The sequence below is a fragment of the Erithacus rubecula genome (genome assembly GCF_903797595.1).
Source record: "Erithacus rubecula genome assembly, chromosome: 15".
Lineage (NCBI taxonomy): Eukaryota > Metazoa > Chordata > Aves > Passeriformes > Muscicapidae > Erithacus > Erithacus rubecula.
This window is the reverse complement of record NC_136667.1, coordinates 560,776-578,805: the sequence shown is the minus strand read 5'-3', so window position 1 is coordinate 578,805 and position 18,030 is coordinate 560,776. Positions and strand designations below refer to the sequence as shown.

At 55.0% G+C, this 18,030-nt stretch overlaps 1 protein-coding gene across 2 annotated transcripts in view; it reads left to right on the top strand.

Moving 5' to 3' along the window:
- Window positions 1-13,409: 13,409 nt before the first annotated feature.
- The window catches only part of FGF13 (fibroblast growth factor 13), a 145,175-nt gene continuing 140,554 nt past the window's right edge, over window positions 13,410-18,030 (top strand). The window contains exon 1 of one of the 2 annotated variants that reach the window (XM_079318674.1): window positions 13,410-13,912. In XM_079318674.1, the coding sequence (XP_079174800.1) occupies window positions 13,864-13,912 (49 nt within the window). In that variant the 5' untranslated portion in view covers window positions 13,410-13,863. The remainder of the gene's footprint in view (window positions 13,913-18,030) is intronic. The other variant, XM_079318676.1, reaches the window with a different exon arrangement.

The following is an 18,030-nucleotide window of genomic DNA, read 5'->3' as shown; positions in this document are numbered from 1 at the left end:
AGGAGCGCCCACCCACCCACCCACCCCTCTCCCTGCTCTTCCCCGGGGGCTGTAATTGGGATTTTCCTGCTGGCAGCAGGGCTCAGTGGCTGTGAAGCTCTGAGCATCTCAGGCTAGAGAGACTTTCACCCCCCAGAGCCAGGTGTCCTTGCTGAGCGTGGTGTGCCACAGCAATTCACCCCAGAGCACAGCAAACACAGCCCTGCGTGGGACAGAGGAGCACTCACTCCTTCTACTCACTGCATCATTCTGCAACAGATTCATCTCTTCAGCTTGATTTGTGGGTGAAAGGACGCTTGGGAACTTGCAGGATGGTAATTAATATTTCGTACAATCCATCCCTTCAAGAGCAGCTAACAGAGAGCACTCAGGACAAGGCTGAGTGTTCCCTGGGCCAAGGGCTCTGCTCCAGGGCAAAGAAAGGCTGGGATGGCATTTTAAAGCTCTGAGTAAGGAAAGGGAAGAAGCTGAGCTGTGTCCTGGGCACAGCCCTGGGATGAGGAGCAGGGGCTCCACTCAGGGAGGAGAACACAACGTGCCTCAGCACTGGAGGAAATGAATGACAAGGAGTCAGTGAAGAGCTCTCAGCTCATCCCTCCTTCAGGAAGAAGCAGCTCCTGGAGGGTTCTTCATGGCAATTGTTCCTCGTGCCTCTGCCAGGAGCAGCAGTTGAATTGTTTTTGGGAAGCATTATCTTGTCACACTAGATGTCAGTAAATACAGGTGTATCCAACTTTTTGCTCAAGGAAGGGAGTTTTTAGCTGATTCAATTCCCTTTCCTCAGGTTATTGGCTGCTGCTGTTTCCCTTAATTATCTTTTAATGAGAAAACCAAGTATGACACCACATTGTTCTGATGAGCACAGTGAAGAGGTTCTTGAAGAGCTTGTTGCCCAATTCCTGCCAGTACAGAGGGATGAGTCCCTGGGGGTGCTGCTAACCCTGAGTCCCCCTGCAGGTCTGGCACTCAGCAGGGCTGGATTCTGCCAGAGCAGGGCAGAGCACTGTCCCTGCACAGCCCTGGGGTCTGGGGCTGCTGCTCTGCCAGAGACCATGAACAAGGAGAGCTTTAAAAAGGGATTTAGAGATGTCTCAGATTCCCCAAGCTGCTGCTGGCAGAGCATTTCCTGGGGCTGGTGATGGAATCAGTCATTTCACAGCACTCTCCCAGCCCAGTGCAGACAGTCTCATGGTGGCAGCTTTTAAAAGCTGTTTGTCTCATTAAAGTTCAGTTAACTCATTTCTGAAATTAGAAACTTTCATGATTAATGACTTGTGGTAGTTTGCTTTAAAGAAGATGCTGGCTAACCAGATCTGTTTTATTTCCCTAAATCCCTTCTGAGACTTGTGTTGCTGCCTTGGTTATGACATGGTGACAGTGATCCTTGGTGCATCAAGAAAATAACTGGTAGTGATGCAATTCGTGCCTACAAGGACAGTGTCTGAGGAGCACTGAAACCACATGGCTGTAACAAACATGAGGAGGATGATTTTTGGTGAATTTGCCAGTTTAGCACAGAAGTTCTCATTCATTTTATCAGAGGTGTGCCAGGCTGAAAGGCTTAGGATGAAAAATAGAAAAAAGTGGTGACATTCACTGACTTTGTTTCTCTAACCTTTGTGAGTGGCTCTGAGCTGGGATGTAAATGACATGGGTGCTAACCTTTGTGTCATACACAGCTGGAACTGTGAGTCAGACACTGCAGTTGTATTTTATTGCAGAAACAGCAGCTCTGCAAACTGCCACCAGTGAGGCTGGCAGCCCTGGGCTGTTATCTCAGCCCCTGCAGGGAGGCTGGAGGTGGAGGCAGGGCTCAGAGCCTGGGGCATCTCTGCTGCTCCCCATTCAAGGAGAGTGTAGAGGATTAACCCTGGGAGTCCTTTGTTAAAAATGTAAAAATACAAAATCCTGTCAGAGCCTGGATCTCTAAGGTTTGTGCTTTCCAAGACAAAAATGTTTCATTTTTTTTCCCCTCCACTCCTTTTGTCTTTCCCCCCATTATGTATTTCCTTGTTTGTTGTGATTCCCTACTCTGAAGCTGCTCATGTCAGGCTACTCCTCTTTGTGTATTATTGTGGGATTTTTATGTAACACTTAGTTCTGTTATCTTTAAAATTACAGACTTGGCCCATGCTTTCATACTCCACACCTCTGCTCTCCTTTTGAAAGGAATCCTCCAAGCATTCTAAAGCAAGGAGTGTTTGTGGAGTATAAATAGCTCAGAGGCAGAGCAGCACCTGCCACCTTTGAGGTCTGACACTTCCCCAAATCCCTCAGCAGGCAGGGCTGGAGCACAGCTATTGTTTGTGCCAAGCTTCCTGCTCCTCCTGCAATCCTCCTGCTCAAAAGGATGGGATATTCTGCATGCAGGAGAGTGTGGGGACACAGGTGCAGCTGGGTGTGCTGGGGACATGGCATGGTGACATGTGTGTGCCCTGCCAAGGCAGGGGAATGGAAATGCTGACAAGCAGCACAGCAGAGGGCAGGGAGGAGGCTCTTCAGGGTGCCTGGGGGCACTTCCACTCTCAGGGGCTTTCCCCAGCGCCTGCAACGTGCTAGAGGGGCCCTGGAGAGCCCCTGCAGCTGAAATGGGCTCAGCTGCTGGTGTTGGTGCTGGTGTTGGTGCTGGTGTTGGTGCTGGTGCTGGTGTTGGTGTTGGTGCTGGTGTTGGTGCTGGTGCTGGTGTTGGTGTTGGTGCTGGTGTTGGTGCTGGTGTTGGTGCTGGTGCTGTTGCTGGTGCTGGTGTTGGTGCTGGTGCTGGTGTTGGTGTTGGTGCTGGTGCTGGTGTTGGTGCTGGTGTTGATGCTGGTGCTGGTGCTGGTGTTGGTGCTGGTGTTGGTGTTGGTGCTGGTGCTGGTGTTGGTGCTGGTGCTGGTGTTGGTGTTGGTGCTGGTGCTGGTGTTGATGCTGGTGCTGGTGTTGGTGCTGGTGTTGATGCTGGTGTTGGTGCTGGTGCTGGTGTTGGTGCTGGTGTTGGTGTTGGTGCTGGTGTTGGTGTTGGTGTTGGTGCTGGTGTTGGTGTTGGTGCTGGTGCTGGTGTTGGTGTTGGTGCTGGTGCTGGTGTTGATGCTGGTGCTGGTGTTGGTGCTGGTGTTGATGCTGGTGTTGGTGCTGGTGCTGGTGTTGGTGCTGGTGTTGGTGTTGGTGCTGGTGTTGGTGCTGGTGTTGGTGTTGGTGCTGGTGTTGGTGTTGGTGTTGGTGCTGGTGCTGGTGTTGGTGCTGGTGTTGGTGCTGGTGTTGGTGCTGGTGTTGGTGCTGGTGCTGGTGTTGATGCTGGTGTTGGTGCTGGTGTTGGTGTTGGTGCTGGTGCTGGTGTTGGTGCTGGTGCTGGTGTTGGTGTTGGTGCTGGTGCTGGTGTTGGTGCTGGTGTTGGTGCTGGTGCTGGTGTTGGTACTGGTGTTGGTGTTGGTGTTGGTGCTGGTGTTGGTGCTGGTGCTGGTGTTGGTGTTGGTGCTGGTGCTGGTGCTGGTGTTGGTGCTGGTGTTGGTGTTGGTGCTGGTGTTGGTGTTGGTGCTGGGTCTGGTGTTGGTGCTGATGTTGGTGCTGGTGCTGGTGCTGGTGCTGGTGTTGGTGCTGGTGTTGGTGCTGGTGTTGGTGTTGGTGCTGGTGTTAGTGTTGGTGCTGGTTCTGGTGTTGGTGCTGATGTTGGTGCTGGTGCTGGTGCTGGTGTTGGTGCTGGTGTTGGTGTTGGTGTTGGTGCTGGTGCTGGTGCTGGTGTTGGTGCTGGTGCTGGTGCTGGTGCTGGTGTTGGTGTTGGTGTTGGTGCTGGTGTTGGTGCTGGTGTTGGTGCTGGTGCTGGTGTTGGTGCTGGTGTTGGTGCTGGTGCTGGTGTTGGTGCTGGTGCTGGTGTTGGTGCTGGTGTTGGTGCTGGTGCTGGTGTTGGTGCTGGTGCTGGTGTTGGTGTGGGTGCTGGTGTTGGTGCTGGTGCTGGTGTTGGTGTTGGTGCTGGTGTTGCTGCTGGTGTTGCTGCTGGTGCTGGTGTTGGTGCTGGTGCTGGTGTTGGTGCTGGTGTTGGTGTTGGTGCTGGTGTTGGTGCTGGTGTTGGTGTTGGTGCTGGTGCTGGTGTTGGTGCTGGTGTTGGTGCTGGTGTTGGTGCTGGTGCTGGTGTTGGTGTTGGTGCTGGTGTTGTGTGTGCTGGTGTTGGTGTTGGTGTCTGGTGCTGGTGTTGGTGCTGGTGTTGGTGCTGGTGTTGGTGCTGGTGTTGGTGCTGGTGTTGGTGCTGGTGTTGGTGCTGGTGCTGGTGTTGGTGTTGGTGCTGGTGTTGCTGCTGGTGTTGGTGCTGGTGCTGGTGTTGGTGTTGGTGCTGGTGTTGGTGTTGGTGCTGGTGCTGGTGTTGGTGCTGGTTCTGGTGTTGGTGTTGGTGCTGGTGCTGGTGGTGGTGCTGGTGCTGGTGTTGGTGCTGGTTCTGGTGTTGGTGTTGGTGCTGGTGCTGGTGGTGGTGCTGGTGTTGGTGTTGGTGCTGGTTCTGGTGTTGGTGTTGGTGCTGGTGTTGGTGTTGGTGCTTGTGTTGGTGTTGGTGTTGGTGCTGGTGTTGGTGCTGGTGTTGGTGCTGGTGTTGGTGCTGGTGTTGGTGTTGGTGCTGGTGTTGGTGCTGGTGTTGGTGCTGGTGCTGGTGCTGGTGCTGGTGTTGGTGCTGGTGTTGGTGCTGGTGCTGGTGTTGGTGTTGGTGCTGGTGCTGGTGTTGGTGCTGGTGCTGGTGTTGGTGCTGGTGTTGGTGCGGGTGCTGGTGGTGGTGCTGGTGTTGGTGTTGGTGCTGGTTCTGGTGTTGGTGTTGGTGCTGGTGTTGGTGTTGGTGCTGGTGTTGGTGCTGGTGTTGGTGCTGGTGTTGGTGCTGGTGTTGGTGTTGGTGCTGGTGTTGGTGCTGGTGTTGGTGTTGGTGCTGGTGTTGGTGTTGGTGCTGGTGTTGCTGCTGGTGTTGGTGCTGGTGTTGGTGCTGGTGCTGGTGCTGGTGTTGGTGCTGGTGTTGGTGTTGGTGCTGGTGTTGGTGCTGGTGTTGGTGCTGGTGTTGGTGCTGGTGTTGGTGTTGGTGCTGGTGTTGGTGCTGGTGCTGGTGCTGGTGTTGGTGTTGGTGCTGGTGTTGGTGCTGGTGCTGGTGTTGGTGTTGGTGCTGGTGTTGGTGCTGGTGTTGGTGCTGGTGTTGGTGTTGGTGCTGGTGTTGGTGCTGGTGTTGGTGTTGGTGCTGGTGTTGGTGCTGGTGTTGGTGCTGGTGTTGGTGTTGGTGCTGGTGTTGGTGCTGGTGTTGGTGTTGGTGCTGGTGCTGGTGTTGGTGCTGGTGTTGGTGCTGGTGTTGGTGCTGGTGTTGGTGCTGGTGTTGGTGTTGGTGCTGGTGCTGGTGCTGGTGTTGGTGCTGGTGTTGGTGCTGGTGTTGGTGCTGGTGCTGGTGCTGGTGTTGGTGCTGGTGTTGGTGTTGGTGCTGGTGCTGGTGTTGGTGTTGGTGCTGGTGTTGGTGCTGGTGTTGGTGTTGGTGCTGGTGCTGGTGTTGGTGCTGGTGTTGGTGTTGGTGCTGGTGTTGGTGCTGGTGTTGGTGCTGGTGTTGGTGGTGGTGTTGGTGTTGGTGCTGGTGTTGGTGTTGGTGCTGGTGTTGGTGCTGGTGTTGGTGCTGGTGTTGGTGTCGGTGCTGGTGTTGGTGCTGGTGCTGGTGTTGGTGCTGGTGTTGGTGTTGGTGCTGGTGTTGGTGTTGGTGCTGGTGTTGGTGCTGGTGTTGGTGCTGGTGCTGGTGCTGGTGTTGGTGCTGGTGTTGGTGCTGGTGTTGGTGCTGGTGCTGGTGTTGGTGCTGGTGTTGGTGTTGGTGCTGGTGTTGGTGCTGGTGCTGGTGTTGGTGCTGGTGTTGGTGCTGGTGTTGGTGCTGGTGCTGGTGTTGGTGCTGGTGTTGGTGCTGGTGCTGGTGCTGGTGTTGGTGCTGGTGCTGGTGCTGGTGTTGGTGTTGGTGCTGGTGTTGGTGTTGGTGTTGGTGCTGGTGCTGGTGCTGGTGTTGGTGTTGGTGCTGGTGCTGGTGCTGGTGTTGGTGCTGGTGTTGGTGCCAGCCAGGGTGTGGAGCCAGGCCAGGCTGGGCACGTGGAGTGGCAGTGGCAGGAGGGTGACATGGGCACAGTTTGAAGCTGGCACAGGTGGCCACACGCCTGAGACCTTCCCCAGGACGCTGGGGGAGCCTGAAGTTCATAAATGATCTTCTGACTCCTGCTAATTTTAGGTTGAAGTGTTTACAAACAGAGCAGCATTTGCCTCTGCTCCTGATCCAGCAGCATTTCAGCCCCATCCCTGCTGGCACATCCCCTGCAGGAAAAACAAAATGGGACACAAAGCGTGAGAGCTAATTGGAGACACAGACCCTGGGGCTGTAAATAATGCACCTGCAGCTATCACAGTGCCACCAGAAATTCAAAACCATGTGCACCTAGGGACAACTTGGAGGAGAACATGGGGAGCAGGGAGCCAAAGCTGGAATCAGTTTTAGTGGTGCTCCCAGGTTTCAGGAAGAGGCCAGGGAAGCATGGCACAGCAGGGTGGCACCAATTTGCATCCCCAGCACTGGGCCCAGGTGCTGCTCTGCCTCCCTCAAAAGGCCAGGTGCTGGTGCACACAGGTGACTGCACACAGCATCTCTGATCTGAGCCCTGTTTGGCTGCTGCTTGGAGATGAGGCGAGAGGAAAACATAAAAATCAATTTTATCAACACAGTTCATATGGAGCTTTAGAAAGAGATTTTTAAATGCACACAAAGCAGTTTAAAATCCTTTCCCTTGCTGAACTCTGACCTCCAAGCACAGGGTGCCTCTCCTGAAGTGGTTGTGGTTCTCCACAAGGATGAGCAGCAGAATCCTCCTGGCTGGCCAGACAAGGAGCTGCACTGGATTCTGGTCTAAAGGAGAAAGGCTGTAGCTGCAAGCTCTGCCCTGAACAAATCCAAATCCCCCAACTTAGCTGAAGTCTGCTTTGTTAAAAGAAAATAAATAAAAAAATCTCCAGTCATGAGACACTGGATTTTCAGAGTAGAGCTCTGCTTTTCTCCAGGCTGCTAGAGCCCTGTGCTGTGGGAATCTGGGGGGTCAGCAGGACTCACACAGTTCCAGAAAAGCAAAAGGGAAAAGTATTTCTCATGTATTTGCCCCTGCTCACACGTGGCACCGTGCATGTCATCGGGATCAGAGCTTGGCTGTCACCAGCAGCAGCTGCCACCTGATGAAGACATGGAGAGGTGGGTGAGGTGTCTGTGAGCTCAGCTCAGTGGAGATGAACTGGGACACTCAGTCAGAGGGTCATGACCCAAGGGAACAGGAGAAATGGGACAGAAGTGCCCAGGGCAACGTGGGGGAGCTTCACCTTCTGATCCTGGCTGAGGACTGAACCTGAGTGTCTGAGTGAAGAAAATGACAGGAAAAAATTCCATCAGATGCTGCTTAAAATTGCTGCAAGTTAAAAAGAACCCAGGCAATGGGGTGAGCTGCACAGAGCTTTGAAGGAGAAGGCAATTCCAGGGAGGAAAAGAACAAAAGTAGCAGAGGTAATAGGCTCATGTCAGAAAAAGCAAATTATTTTGTGGCTGCACAATTCTAGTGCTGCCTGCTGTGAAAGAGCACGTTCAAATTAGCAGAATATATCTTGTCTTACACACTGTAGGCTCCTTGCAACCCTTAGAACTTTCTTTAGGATGAGTTTCTTGAACTAAACTGATGGCTTTCAGTTTTTGCTTTAAGAAATCACTTCTGCTAGGACCCACCTTGTCTGTGTGTGTGCAAATATGGGCAGGGCTGGGGGAAAGGCAAGGCAAGGCAAGGCAAGGCAAGGAAAGGTCCTGCTGAGGAGGGCAGGGATGGAGCAGTGGGACCTGGCACTCCTGGGATGTGTGACCACTGTCCTTTCCCCCTGGATCTCCTGAGGGCATCTCTGTGGATCAGACTCAGAGAAATTAAAGTGCAATCTCCATCCCATCCATTAGCTGGAACTCTTTGTGTGTAGCAGTTGGGTTTTGGCAATCATAAGGAGGAAGACTGTGCACAGCAAGCTGTCTGCCCGAAAAAGATCTTCTGTGTAGTGCTTGAGACTGCATGGGAATAGGAATGGTGAAAATGATTTGGGGCCAAATGAAACATGCACTGGGACAGGGATGTGCCTGCTGGAGGACAGGCTGTGCTTTGGCCCTGGTTTAGTGTTCATCTCACCTGTACATCCTCGTGGGCTCTGCTGGAGCACACAGCTGCTGGCACAGCAATCTGGCATTCCAGCTGAAGCTGTGCTAGGCCAGGAAAGAAGGAGATGTGCAATGGATTCCTTTGGGCTGATTCTACAGGCACCACTGCAGAACACTGGCTGCTAAACCAGACACATGCCTCACTTATTTTATCAACATTGAATAGATACCTCGAGATGCCAGGGTGAATATTGAAATATAAATTGAAATGAGGATTAAGTGCTTGCATTAGTGAGACTTTGTCATGTCTGGAATCTTAGATGTAAGGCCTAATCCTGCTCTGCCTGAATGCAGGGAGAGTTTTACTTCAGATTTAACTGGGAACATACCAGGACCATCATGACAAAGCTTTAAAGGCACAATATCAGAATCTGGATCTTTCACACACCCCTGCCTACAGAGAAAAAACGAAAATTTCAACTTGAGAATCAGCCAAAGAGCCAAGGCATAAGTACACGGAGGAGCAATGTCAGTGCTGTATCAGTGTGAGCTCCAGAACTCCTCAGGGGATATGTGTCTCTCTGGATATTCTACAAGGGCAGGAGAAGCGTGTTCATGGCTCGAGTGTGTTTTATGGACAGAGCACACAGATGCAGAACATTAAGCAGAAGAGTTTTGCTGTATAAAAGCACTTAGAGTTTACAGATTCAGATTGTTAAGTGATACTCGACTCGACGAGCCTGAGCCAAGGCAGAACGTGGGAGATGTTCCTGGGGAGTAAAGCAGAGACACAGCTCTGCTGCCCAGAGCACCCCGGGCTGGAGCGTCCAGAGAGCCCAGACTGACAGACAGACTGACAGACAGACTGACAGACAGACTGACAGACAGACAGACTGACAGACAGACTGACAGACTGACTGACTGAGTGACAGACAGACAGACTGACAGACTGACTGACAGACAGACTGACAGACAGACTGACAGACAGACTGACAGACAGACAGACTGACCGACAGACTGACAGACTGACAGACTGACAGACTGACTGACAGACAGACAGACTGACAGACTGACTGACAGACTGACAGACTGACAGACTGACTGACAGACAGACTGACAGACAGACTGACAGACAGACAGACTGACCGACAGACTGACAGACTGACAGACTGACAGACTGACTGACAGACAGACTGACAGACTGACAGACAGACAGACTGACTGACAGACTGACAGACAGACAGACTGACAGACAGACTGACAGACTGACTGACTGAGTGACAGACTGACAGACTGACAGACAGACTGACAGACAGACTGACAGACTGACTGAGTGACAGACAGACAGACTGACTGACAGACTGACAGACAGACTGACAGACTGACAGACTGACAGACAGACAGACTGACTGACAGACTGACAGACTGACAGACTGACAGACTGACTGACAGACAGACTGACTGACTGACTGACAGACAGACTGACAGACTGACAGACAGACTGACAGACAGACTGACAGACTGACTGAGTGACAGACAGACAGACTGACAGACTGACTGACTGACAGACAGACTGACAGACTGACAGACTGACAGACAGACTGACAGACTGACTGAGTGACAGACAGACAGACTGACAGACTGACTGACAGACTGACTGACAGACAGACTGACAGACAGACAGACTGACTGACTGACTGACTGACTGACAGACAGACTGACAGACAGACAGACTGACAGACTGACAGACAGACTGACAGACAGACTGACTGACAGACAGACTGACTGACAGACTGACAGACAGACTGACTGACTGACTGACAGACAGACTGACAGACTGACTGACTGACTGACAGACAGACTGACAGACTGACAGACTGACAGACAGTGTGTGGTGCCAGCGCCTCCTGTTCCTGCACACCTTGCACACCCTGCATGCCCTGCACACCTGTGAACACCCCACACACCTGTACACACCCTGCACACCTGTGAACACCCTGCACACACACCCTGCACACCTGTACACACACCTGCACACCTGCACACACACCCCGCACACCTGTACACACACCCTGCACACCTGCACACACACTCCGCACACCTGTACACACACCCTGCACACCTGCACACACATCCCGCACACCTGCACACACACCCCGCACACCTGTACACACACCCCGCACACCTGCACACACACCCCGCACACCTGCACACACACCCCGCACACCTGCACACACACCCTGCACACCTGTACACACACCCTGCACACCTGCACACACACCCTGCACACCTGTACACACACCTTGCACACCTGCGTGCCCGGGACAGCCCTTTGTCCCCGGGAAGGAGAGCTGACACCGCCCAAGGGCAGGATGATGCTCCAGCCCTTTGTGCTGCCTCAGCCTGAACCATCCATCCAGGCTGGGCATGACACTGAACGTGTGGCAGTAGGACAATTTACTGATACTTGACTTTAAAGTGTGCTCCCCCAACAAAGGCTGTCCTGAATCTAAACCCCCCCAGGGCACACAGGGTGTTCCTCGACAGCATTTACACAGACACATCAGATTTCTGTGCTCTAAACCTCACTAAATCTTCTTCCCCTGGCTACCCGATTTATCTGGAGGTGCAGAGATCGCTGTAAATTGCGAATGCTGCCAGTGAGAGGAGCAGGATCCGGGGCAGAGCCCATGTGGGGAGGGTGCTGCCTGAGCCTGGCTGTGCTGTGCAGGTGTGTGTGTGCATCACTCCTGCCACCGCAGCACCCGAGCCCTTCTCAGCTTCCCGGGCTGCCGCTGGAAAGCAAGGAGGTGACAATCTCCCCTACTATAGCTGGCAAGTGATGTACCAAGACACTGAGGCTCAAATTCATGCTTAAAGATTTGTGAGTTACAGAAATTCTGTTGCAAAGCCAGACCTGAAGTGATTCCCCTAAAATCCAGGGATGCTCACTTGAAAGTGAGGAGCTGATGGGGGAATCTGAAGGCAGAAGTCCCATCCTGACCACAGACACCATCTCCACGAGGATACTCCAGCCATCAAGGCAGCTCAAACTAAAGCCTGTGCAAACTGTACCTGGATTGCAATAAGCCTTCATGCAAATCCCCTTGTATTTTGCATGCACAACACGGTATTTTATTGCTGTTTTAACTGACACTTCTAAGCCCTGAAAACTAGTAAGGGGAAAACTAACTCATTTTAAAACAGCAGGGGAAGCTCCCTCTGCCCACCAGTTGGTACAAATCTTCCACAACCTGCTGAGCTGCTGCCTCCTTCCAGTGCAGTAAGTTTGAGTGTGTGGGCCTCGTTTTACAGTGCAATAACTATTCCTGCAGAATTGAACAGGTCTGGCAGAGAGGAGAATGGCTCAGGTAAGGCAAGTTCACTGTCAGCACTGACAGCATTTATCAGTGACATTTGGGGTTGGAAAGATCTCAGAGCAGAAGTGTGAATTGTCACTGACTCTCAGCAAAGACACTGCAAGTGCCTCTGAAAATCAGCTGCAAGTTGTATTGGACAGCTGAAATCTCCTTGCTGGGTTCATCAGCTGTGTCTCACAGTGCTGGCTCAGCTGAACCAGAGAATCTCTCCTTCCCCATTCCACTTCCAGCTCTCTGGATTCAGTGGTCCCTGTTTGCAGAAAAAGACAAGAAAAAGACCAGGTTCTGAACCCCTGGATAGCCTCTGGTGTGTTACAAGCAGCTGAAGAGGTTTGTATGAAACAGACTTACATGGAGAGCACTGCAACTCGCTACCATCGGAGCGCTTACCGAACCCTGGAGTCACTCTGATTGGGAAAGGCCTCGGAGATCATCAGATCTGCCAGCCAGCACCCCTAGCCCGTGACCCTGAGTGCCACATCTCTGCGGTTTTAAATGTCCCCAGCGATTGCCTCACCATTTCCCCAGCAGTCCTGTGCAAAGCAGACCCGACCCCACCGAGTCCGTCGAGCCAGGACCAGCTGCCACCCCCGCTCCTGATCGATGCTTGAGCATCCCGAGCATCCCGAGCATCCCGAGCTGCTCCTGCCCTGCAGCCACTCGTGTGCAGGGGCAGTGAGAATCCATCCCAGCCGTGTTTCCTCGCTCGGAGCTGCTCTGTCAGGCGCGGTGCCTTGGCCGGGCAGGGCAGAACACGTGGGGCAGGAAAGCTGAGCTGTCCCCAGCTGTCCCCAGCTGTCCCCAGCCGTCCCGGGCTGCAGCAGGGGATGGCACCGGGCAGGAATTCGGCCCCTCTAAAACCAGGGGCTGCTGCTGTGCCGGGGATCCCCGCTGGGCAGCGGGGCACAGAGTGCTGTGCCCTCCCCGGGTGCCAGCTCTGCCCTGCTCAATCCCTCGTGTCCCCCGGCCCCAGAGCCCCTCCGGCCGTGGAACAGGGACAGGAGGAGCCCCGAAGTTCCCAGCACTGCACCTCTCGCCCTTCCCGGGTTTATTTTGGGCGCTGCGAGCGGGGCTGGCTCCAAGGGTGCCTCGGGTTTCTCTTACGGCGGCCCCGGCTGAGGAAATTCTGCCCGCCGAGAGAACGGGGCCAGGGGGAGGAGGGGGGGACACGCCGCTCTGGGACAGGTGAGGGGCTCTGGCTGCTCGGGGGGGGCTCATCCTGCTCCCCGAGGGGATGGATGGAGCGGCGGGAGGGAGGGCGAGAGGGGGCGAGCGCCGGGCAGGGCAGCGGGGCTGGGCGGCAGCTCTGCGGGCTGGCTGCTTCGGGAACCGATCACCCCGTGCCCTGTGAACGGGAACCCCATCACCCTGTGCTCTGTGAACGGGAACCCCATCACCCTGTGCCCCCCGTGCCCTGTGAACGGGAACCCCATCACCTGTGCCCCCTGAGAACGGGAACCCCATCACCCTGTGCCCCCCTGTGCCCTGTGAACCCTCTTTACCCCGCGATCCCCTGTGCCCCCCGTGCCCTGTGAACCCTCTCTGTCCCCCATTCCCCCGGTCCCGGCCGGCGCCCTGCGCTCCCCCGAAGGCAGCAACAGGCTGTGCCCCGCTCTGGAGCGCCCTGGGCACGGGGGTGGCACTGGGGCCAGCCCCGCTCCGCCCGTGGCCGTGTCCCCAGAGGGCAGCGGGGTGCCAGCTGCCCCGTGTTCCCCCCAGGCTGTTGGGGGAGCCCCGGGCGGGCGATGGGGAGGGGTCCGCTGGAGCTGCGCCCCCAGCCCCGCTCGCTGCCGCCAGCGTAAACCTGCCGCCCCTTCTGCAGTGACGGGGACTCGCGTCCTCCTCCTCCTCCTCCTCCTCCTCCTATCCGCGGCTGCAGCTCTGCTGCTCCATCCCATTATTATTAGGGGAGGATGCGAAAAGAGAAAAACCCGAAGCCAGCGCAGCGGAGCAGACAGGCCCCCCCGAGCGACGGCACCCCCCTCCCCCGGTCGGTGGGACCTGCAGGAGCAGCTGCGCTTCCCTGGCCCCGGGGAGGGGAGGCAGCGCGGGGGAGGCGGGGGAAGGAGGGGGCCGGGGCCGGGCACGCTCGGGGAAGGAGGATCGCTTTTGTCTCGGGCTCGGCGAGCGGCGCAGGGGCTCGGTGCTGCGGCTGCCGGAGCCCCGCGCTCCCCGCTGCGCTCAGGCTCCGCGCCCCGGGGAGCGGGCAGCCGGCCGAACCCCCCCGGGCCCCCGCTGCCTTCTCGGGGTGCGCGATCCCCCACCCGCACGCACGCTGCCCCCCGCCCGAGCTTCCTCTGGCTCCTGACGGAATTCGCCACGCTCGCGGGGATTTTCCCACCCAAGCTGGGGTCTATGAGCGGGAAGGTGATCAAGCCCAAAGAAGAGAAAGATGCTTCCAAGGGTAAGGCAGCCGCAGCGCCCCGGTACCCGCGGGCAGCCCGACCTTACCGGGCCGGGAGCGGGGCTCGGCTCCGGCCCGGGGAGCAAACCCCGGCTCGGGAGGGAGCGGCTCCCCGGGCACCCCGGGCACCCCAGGGAACCCCACGGCACCCCGGGAACCCCACGGCACCCCGGGCACCCCACGGCACCCCGGGCACCCAGGGCACCCCAGGGCTCCCCACGGCACCCCACGGCACCCCGGGCATCCCGGCACGGCTGCGGGGCCGCTCAATGCGGCACCGGGGGATCGGAGCCCCCGGGCCCCGCCGGAGGGAGAGAGCGAGGGGGCGGCTGGGGCCGGGCCGGGCCGGGGGTGCTCGGGGCTGCGGGGGGAGAGACAGACACATCGCCATGGAGACACGGAGCGGGGCTGCACCGGGCACGGGGGGCTCCGGCCGGGGCGGGCACGGGGCTGGAACGGGGGGACCCAGCCTGGACTGGGTAAGGGGGGTTTCCCCGGCCCGGTTCGCCCGAGCCGGGGGCATGGCCGGGGTGCGGTGGTCTCTGCCCGGGTCCCTGGCGGGGTCCCTGTCGGTTCTTTGCCCGGGTCCGTGCCCGGGTCGCACAGGTGGCAGTGGCAGTATCGGTGTCCGACCCCCCGTGCCCATCCCCGGGCGGTGCGGGGCTCGCTGTCCCTCGCTGTCCCTCGCTGTCCCTCGCTGTCCCCCGGTTCTCGCTGTCCCCGGGGCTCCCCGCACCCTCCTGTGTGGTCTCTGACCGGGCCGGGCCTCCCCAAAGGACCAAAAACTCCTCAAAATCCCCTGGTTCGTAAAACCGAGTGGGATACTTTCCTGTCGTCCACTTTTGTAGCAGTCTGAGAGGCCGAGTAAAAACAATACAGCCTGTATATTCTTGATAAAAAGCTTTTTGTTTTCATGATTCTGAAAATTTATGTTTAATACTTTGCAAAGCTTTTTCTTTTTTCTTTTCCTTCTTTTTTTTTTTTTTTTTTTTTTTTTTCCTGTGAGTTTTTTCCCCGACTCTGTCTTTCCCCTTCTTACTATGTTCTGTCTCATGTCCAAATCCTTTGGGTTTGCACGACATTTTTTTTTTTTTCTCAGCAACACAACCAACTTCATTGCTTAGATGCATAGCAGAACCTTACAATTTTCTGGATAAATATGGCTTGCCTTTACATTATATCCATTGAAGTTGGGTTGGTTTTGATTTTCTTCCATGGTGGCTTTATTCACTATATTGCGCTTTAAATAATTTATTAAGCAACGCAGAACAAAAGATTCCCGCCTTTGAGGAATTAGTTAGAACCGTGTTACAACCGTAAACAAAAAGAAATTGCCATACTTAGGCTATGCTTGCCTGAAAGCTGTTTTTTTTCAAAAATCAAGCTTACATTTTCCATTTTGTGCTACAATGCCAAGCGTCAGCGACACCCCTCGCGTGTGAAATTGCGGCGTGCGGGCAGTTCCAGCCCGGTGAGTCAGGGATGCCAGCGTGTCAGCGCTGACAGGTGCAGCTGCAGGTGAATATTCCGCGGCTCCGGGAGCGCACGGAAACCTCGTGTGCGCTCTCCCAGCGCGGAGGCTCCTCTGGGTGCGGGGTGTGTGCGGTGCTTCGTGCCAGCACCGGAGACACCGCCCGGAGAGCGGCTGCGGAGGGGGATGCTCATGTTTATACTGGCTCAGGCAGGGCTGCGTGCTCGGCTCCAGCCTCTTCAGTTGTAGACGAAAATAGGAAATGATTTTTCCTCTGAACCCCCCGAATTCTCTTTTGGTGATTTCAAGTGTTAATACTCTTGAATGGGAATGTTGAATTTGGCTCCAGCCAAAGCAAAGTGATGGATGGGGTTTTTGTTATATATTTTTTTTGTTTGGTTGGAGTTTTTATACAATAAAGCAGAAACCTGCCTGGTAAGGATGGGATCCCATTTCCTGCATCTTTCTGCAGTTGTGCTGTGGCACTGGAGAAACCTCTGTGTTTTCAGGTATTAACCTCTCTTTCAAAGAACAAAATAATGATATTTTATTTAGGAGTTGCTTATTGTGGTGCTGGTTCCTGCACCCCGTTCTGCAGGGTGACAGGGTGTGGATGAGCACCTGCAGTAAACACAGGGGTCCCAGGGGATGTTTGCCCAATAAACGTGGAATGCTCCTCAGGGAGAGCTGTCCCAGCTTTTCTTCTGCTGAAGCTTCCTCGGGCATTGCAGGGCCCTGCCTGAGGTGACACCTCGTGCAGTTCTCTGCAGAATTTGGGCACAGCCATGTTCATCCCAAACGAAGGAGCTGTGCTGTGCAAGCTGTTGAAAGACACTTTCCTCAGCTGGCTTTTGGGGTGGGTATTTTTAGAAAAAAACTGATTTATATGGAACCTCGAAGGGCCATGGATTTTGGTGGGAAAAAGCACAATCCAGAGCAAATACTTTCACTGCCTTGCAGTGTTATTTGCTGTTAAATTACACTTTTGTAAAGTCTAGGGTGGTGTCAGTGGAGTTCTGCAGGTGTTACAGAAGTATCAAAATCTAATTAAAGACCTTTGGGGTTTTTTCACTTTTTTTCTGAAGCCAAAGAGGAAAATTGTGCTTGGTGTTGGTTCCACTTGTAAGTCCTGCCTAGAAACCCAGTGGTGACTGTTCTGCTTCACATCTGGCTGCTTTTAAAAGAGACTGTGGACATCTGAGAATTATCTACCCTAATATTAAGTAAAGCTCGTGGATTAACAGGATGAAGTCAGGGATGTTCACCTTTACTTTCTGCAAGCTGCTGCATGAACTGGGAGTGTGCACCTGTAAGGTGAAGCAGGCTGTGGCACTGATTCCCCTCCCTGCTGATTTTTGGGGGTGCTGTGGGCCCGGGACCCTCCCCAAGGCAGACGGGCAGTGCTGCTGGTTCCAGGGAGCAGCCTGTCCCCTGCCCTGCTCACCCTGGGACAGGCGTCCTCTCTCTTTGGAGGGGCAGAGAAGAGATGACAGGGGACCTTGCCCCTGATAGTCACAACCCTGTTAATTACAGAGAACAGTCCTGCCCTAAATGGGAGTGAGCTGTGGCTAATAAAGGCAAGTGTGATAAAAGGGGTGGGTGGCTGCTCTGGGGAGTGGGAGGGAGAGGATGTGGAGCAGCCCTGAGGGCCTGGAGGAGCTCAGGGAGGTCAGTCTGGGTCTGCAGTTACCTGTGGTGGGTGCTGGTGGGTGCTTCCAGTCAGAGTTGGGCAATGTGAAGGTTTGTGGCCAGTCTGCAAACTGGTGCTTGCAGTCACATTCCAGCAAGAAATAACCTGTGCAGAGTGTGCTGAGGGAGTGTGCTGCAGTCAGCCTGCCATGAGCTGGAGTCAGGACGGACCATCTGGAATGGGAATAGACCAGGACCCTTTTTGTGGTGGTAAATGGGAACCTGTGAGGAGCTGGAGTCAGGATGGATCATCTGGAATAGGAATTCATATGGTAAATGGGAGTCTGTGTCTTGGCTCATTTCTACCCCTAACGAGAGATCTGCTGCAGCTGCCCTCACTGTGCCCTGTTCCCAGGGGCAGCAGGAATGTGAGGATCTGGAGAAGAGCAGCTCAGCATCCCACAGGGGTCACTGATGGTTGAGTTAGAGCAGCTCTGAGATCAGGAGATGCTCTGGGTGCATTCCCAGCCCAGCACTGGTCACTGATGGTTGGGTTGGGTTGGGTTAGAGCAGCCCTGAGCTCAGGAGATGCTCTGGGTGCATTCCCAGCCCAGCACTGGTTACTCATGGTTGGATTTGAGCAGCTCTGTGCTCAGGAGATGCTCTGGGTACATTCCCAGCCCAGCACTGTCACTCATGGTTGGGTTGGGTTGGATTTGAGCAGCCCTGAGCTCAGGAGATGCTCTGGGTGCATTCCCAGCCCAGCACTGTCACTCATGGTTGGGTTGGGTTGGATTTGAGCAGCCCTGAGCTCAGGAGCTGCCCCAGGTGCATTCCCAGCCCAGAGCAGTTCCCACCAGGCAGGTTCTTGTCCTGCTGTGCCCAGAGCCTCAGGTGTGCCAGGGCAGGGCACTTCCCCCACAAGTTTTTGCCCTGCACTTTGGGCACAGTGCATGGGGTGTCCCATTGCTCCTGGGGCTGTACCAGTGTAACCTGCTCTGAATTAAATGTTCTTTAT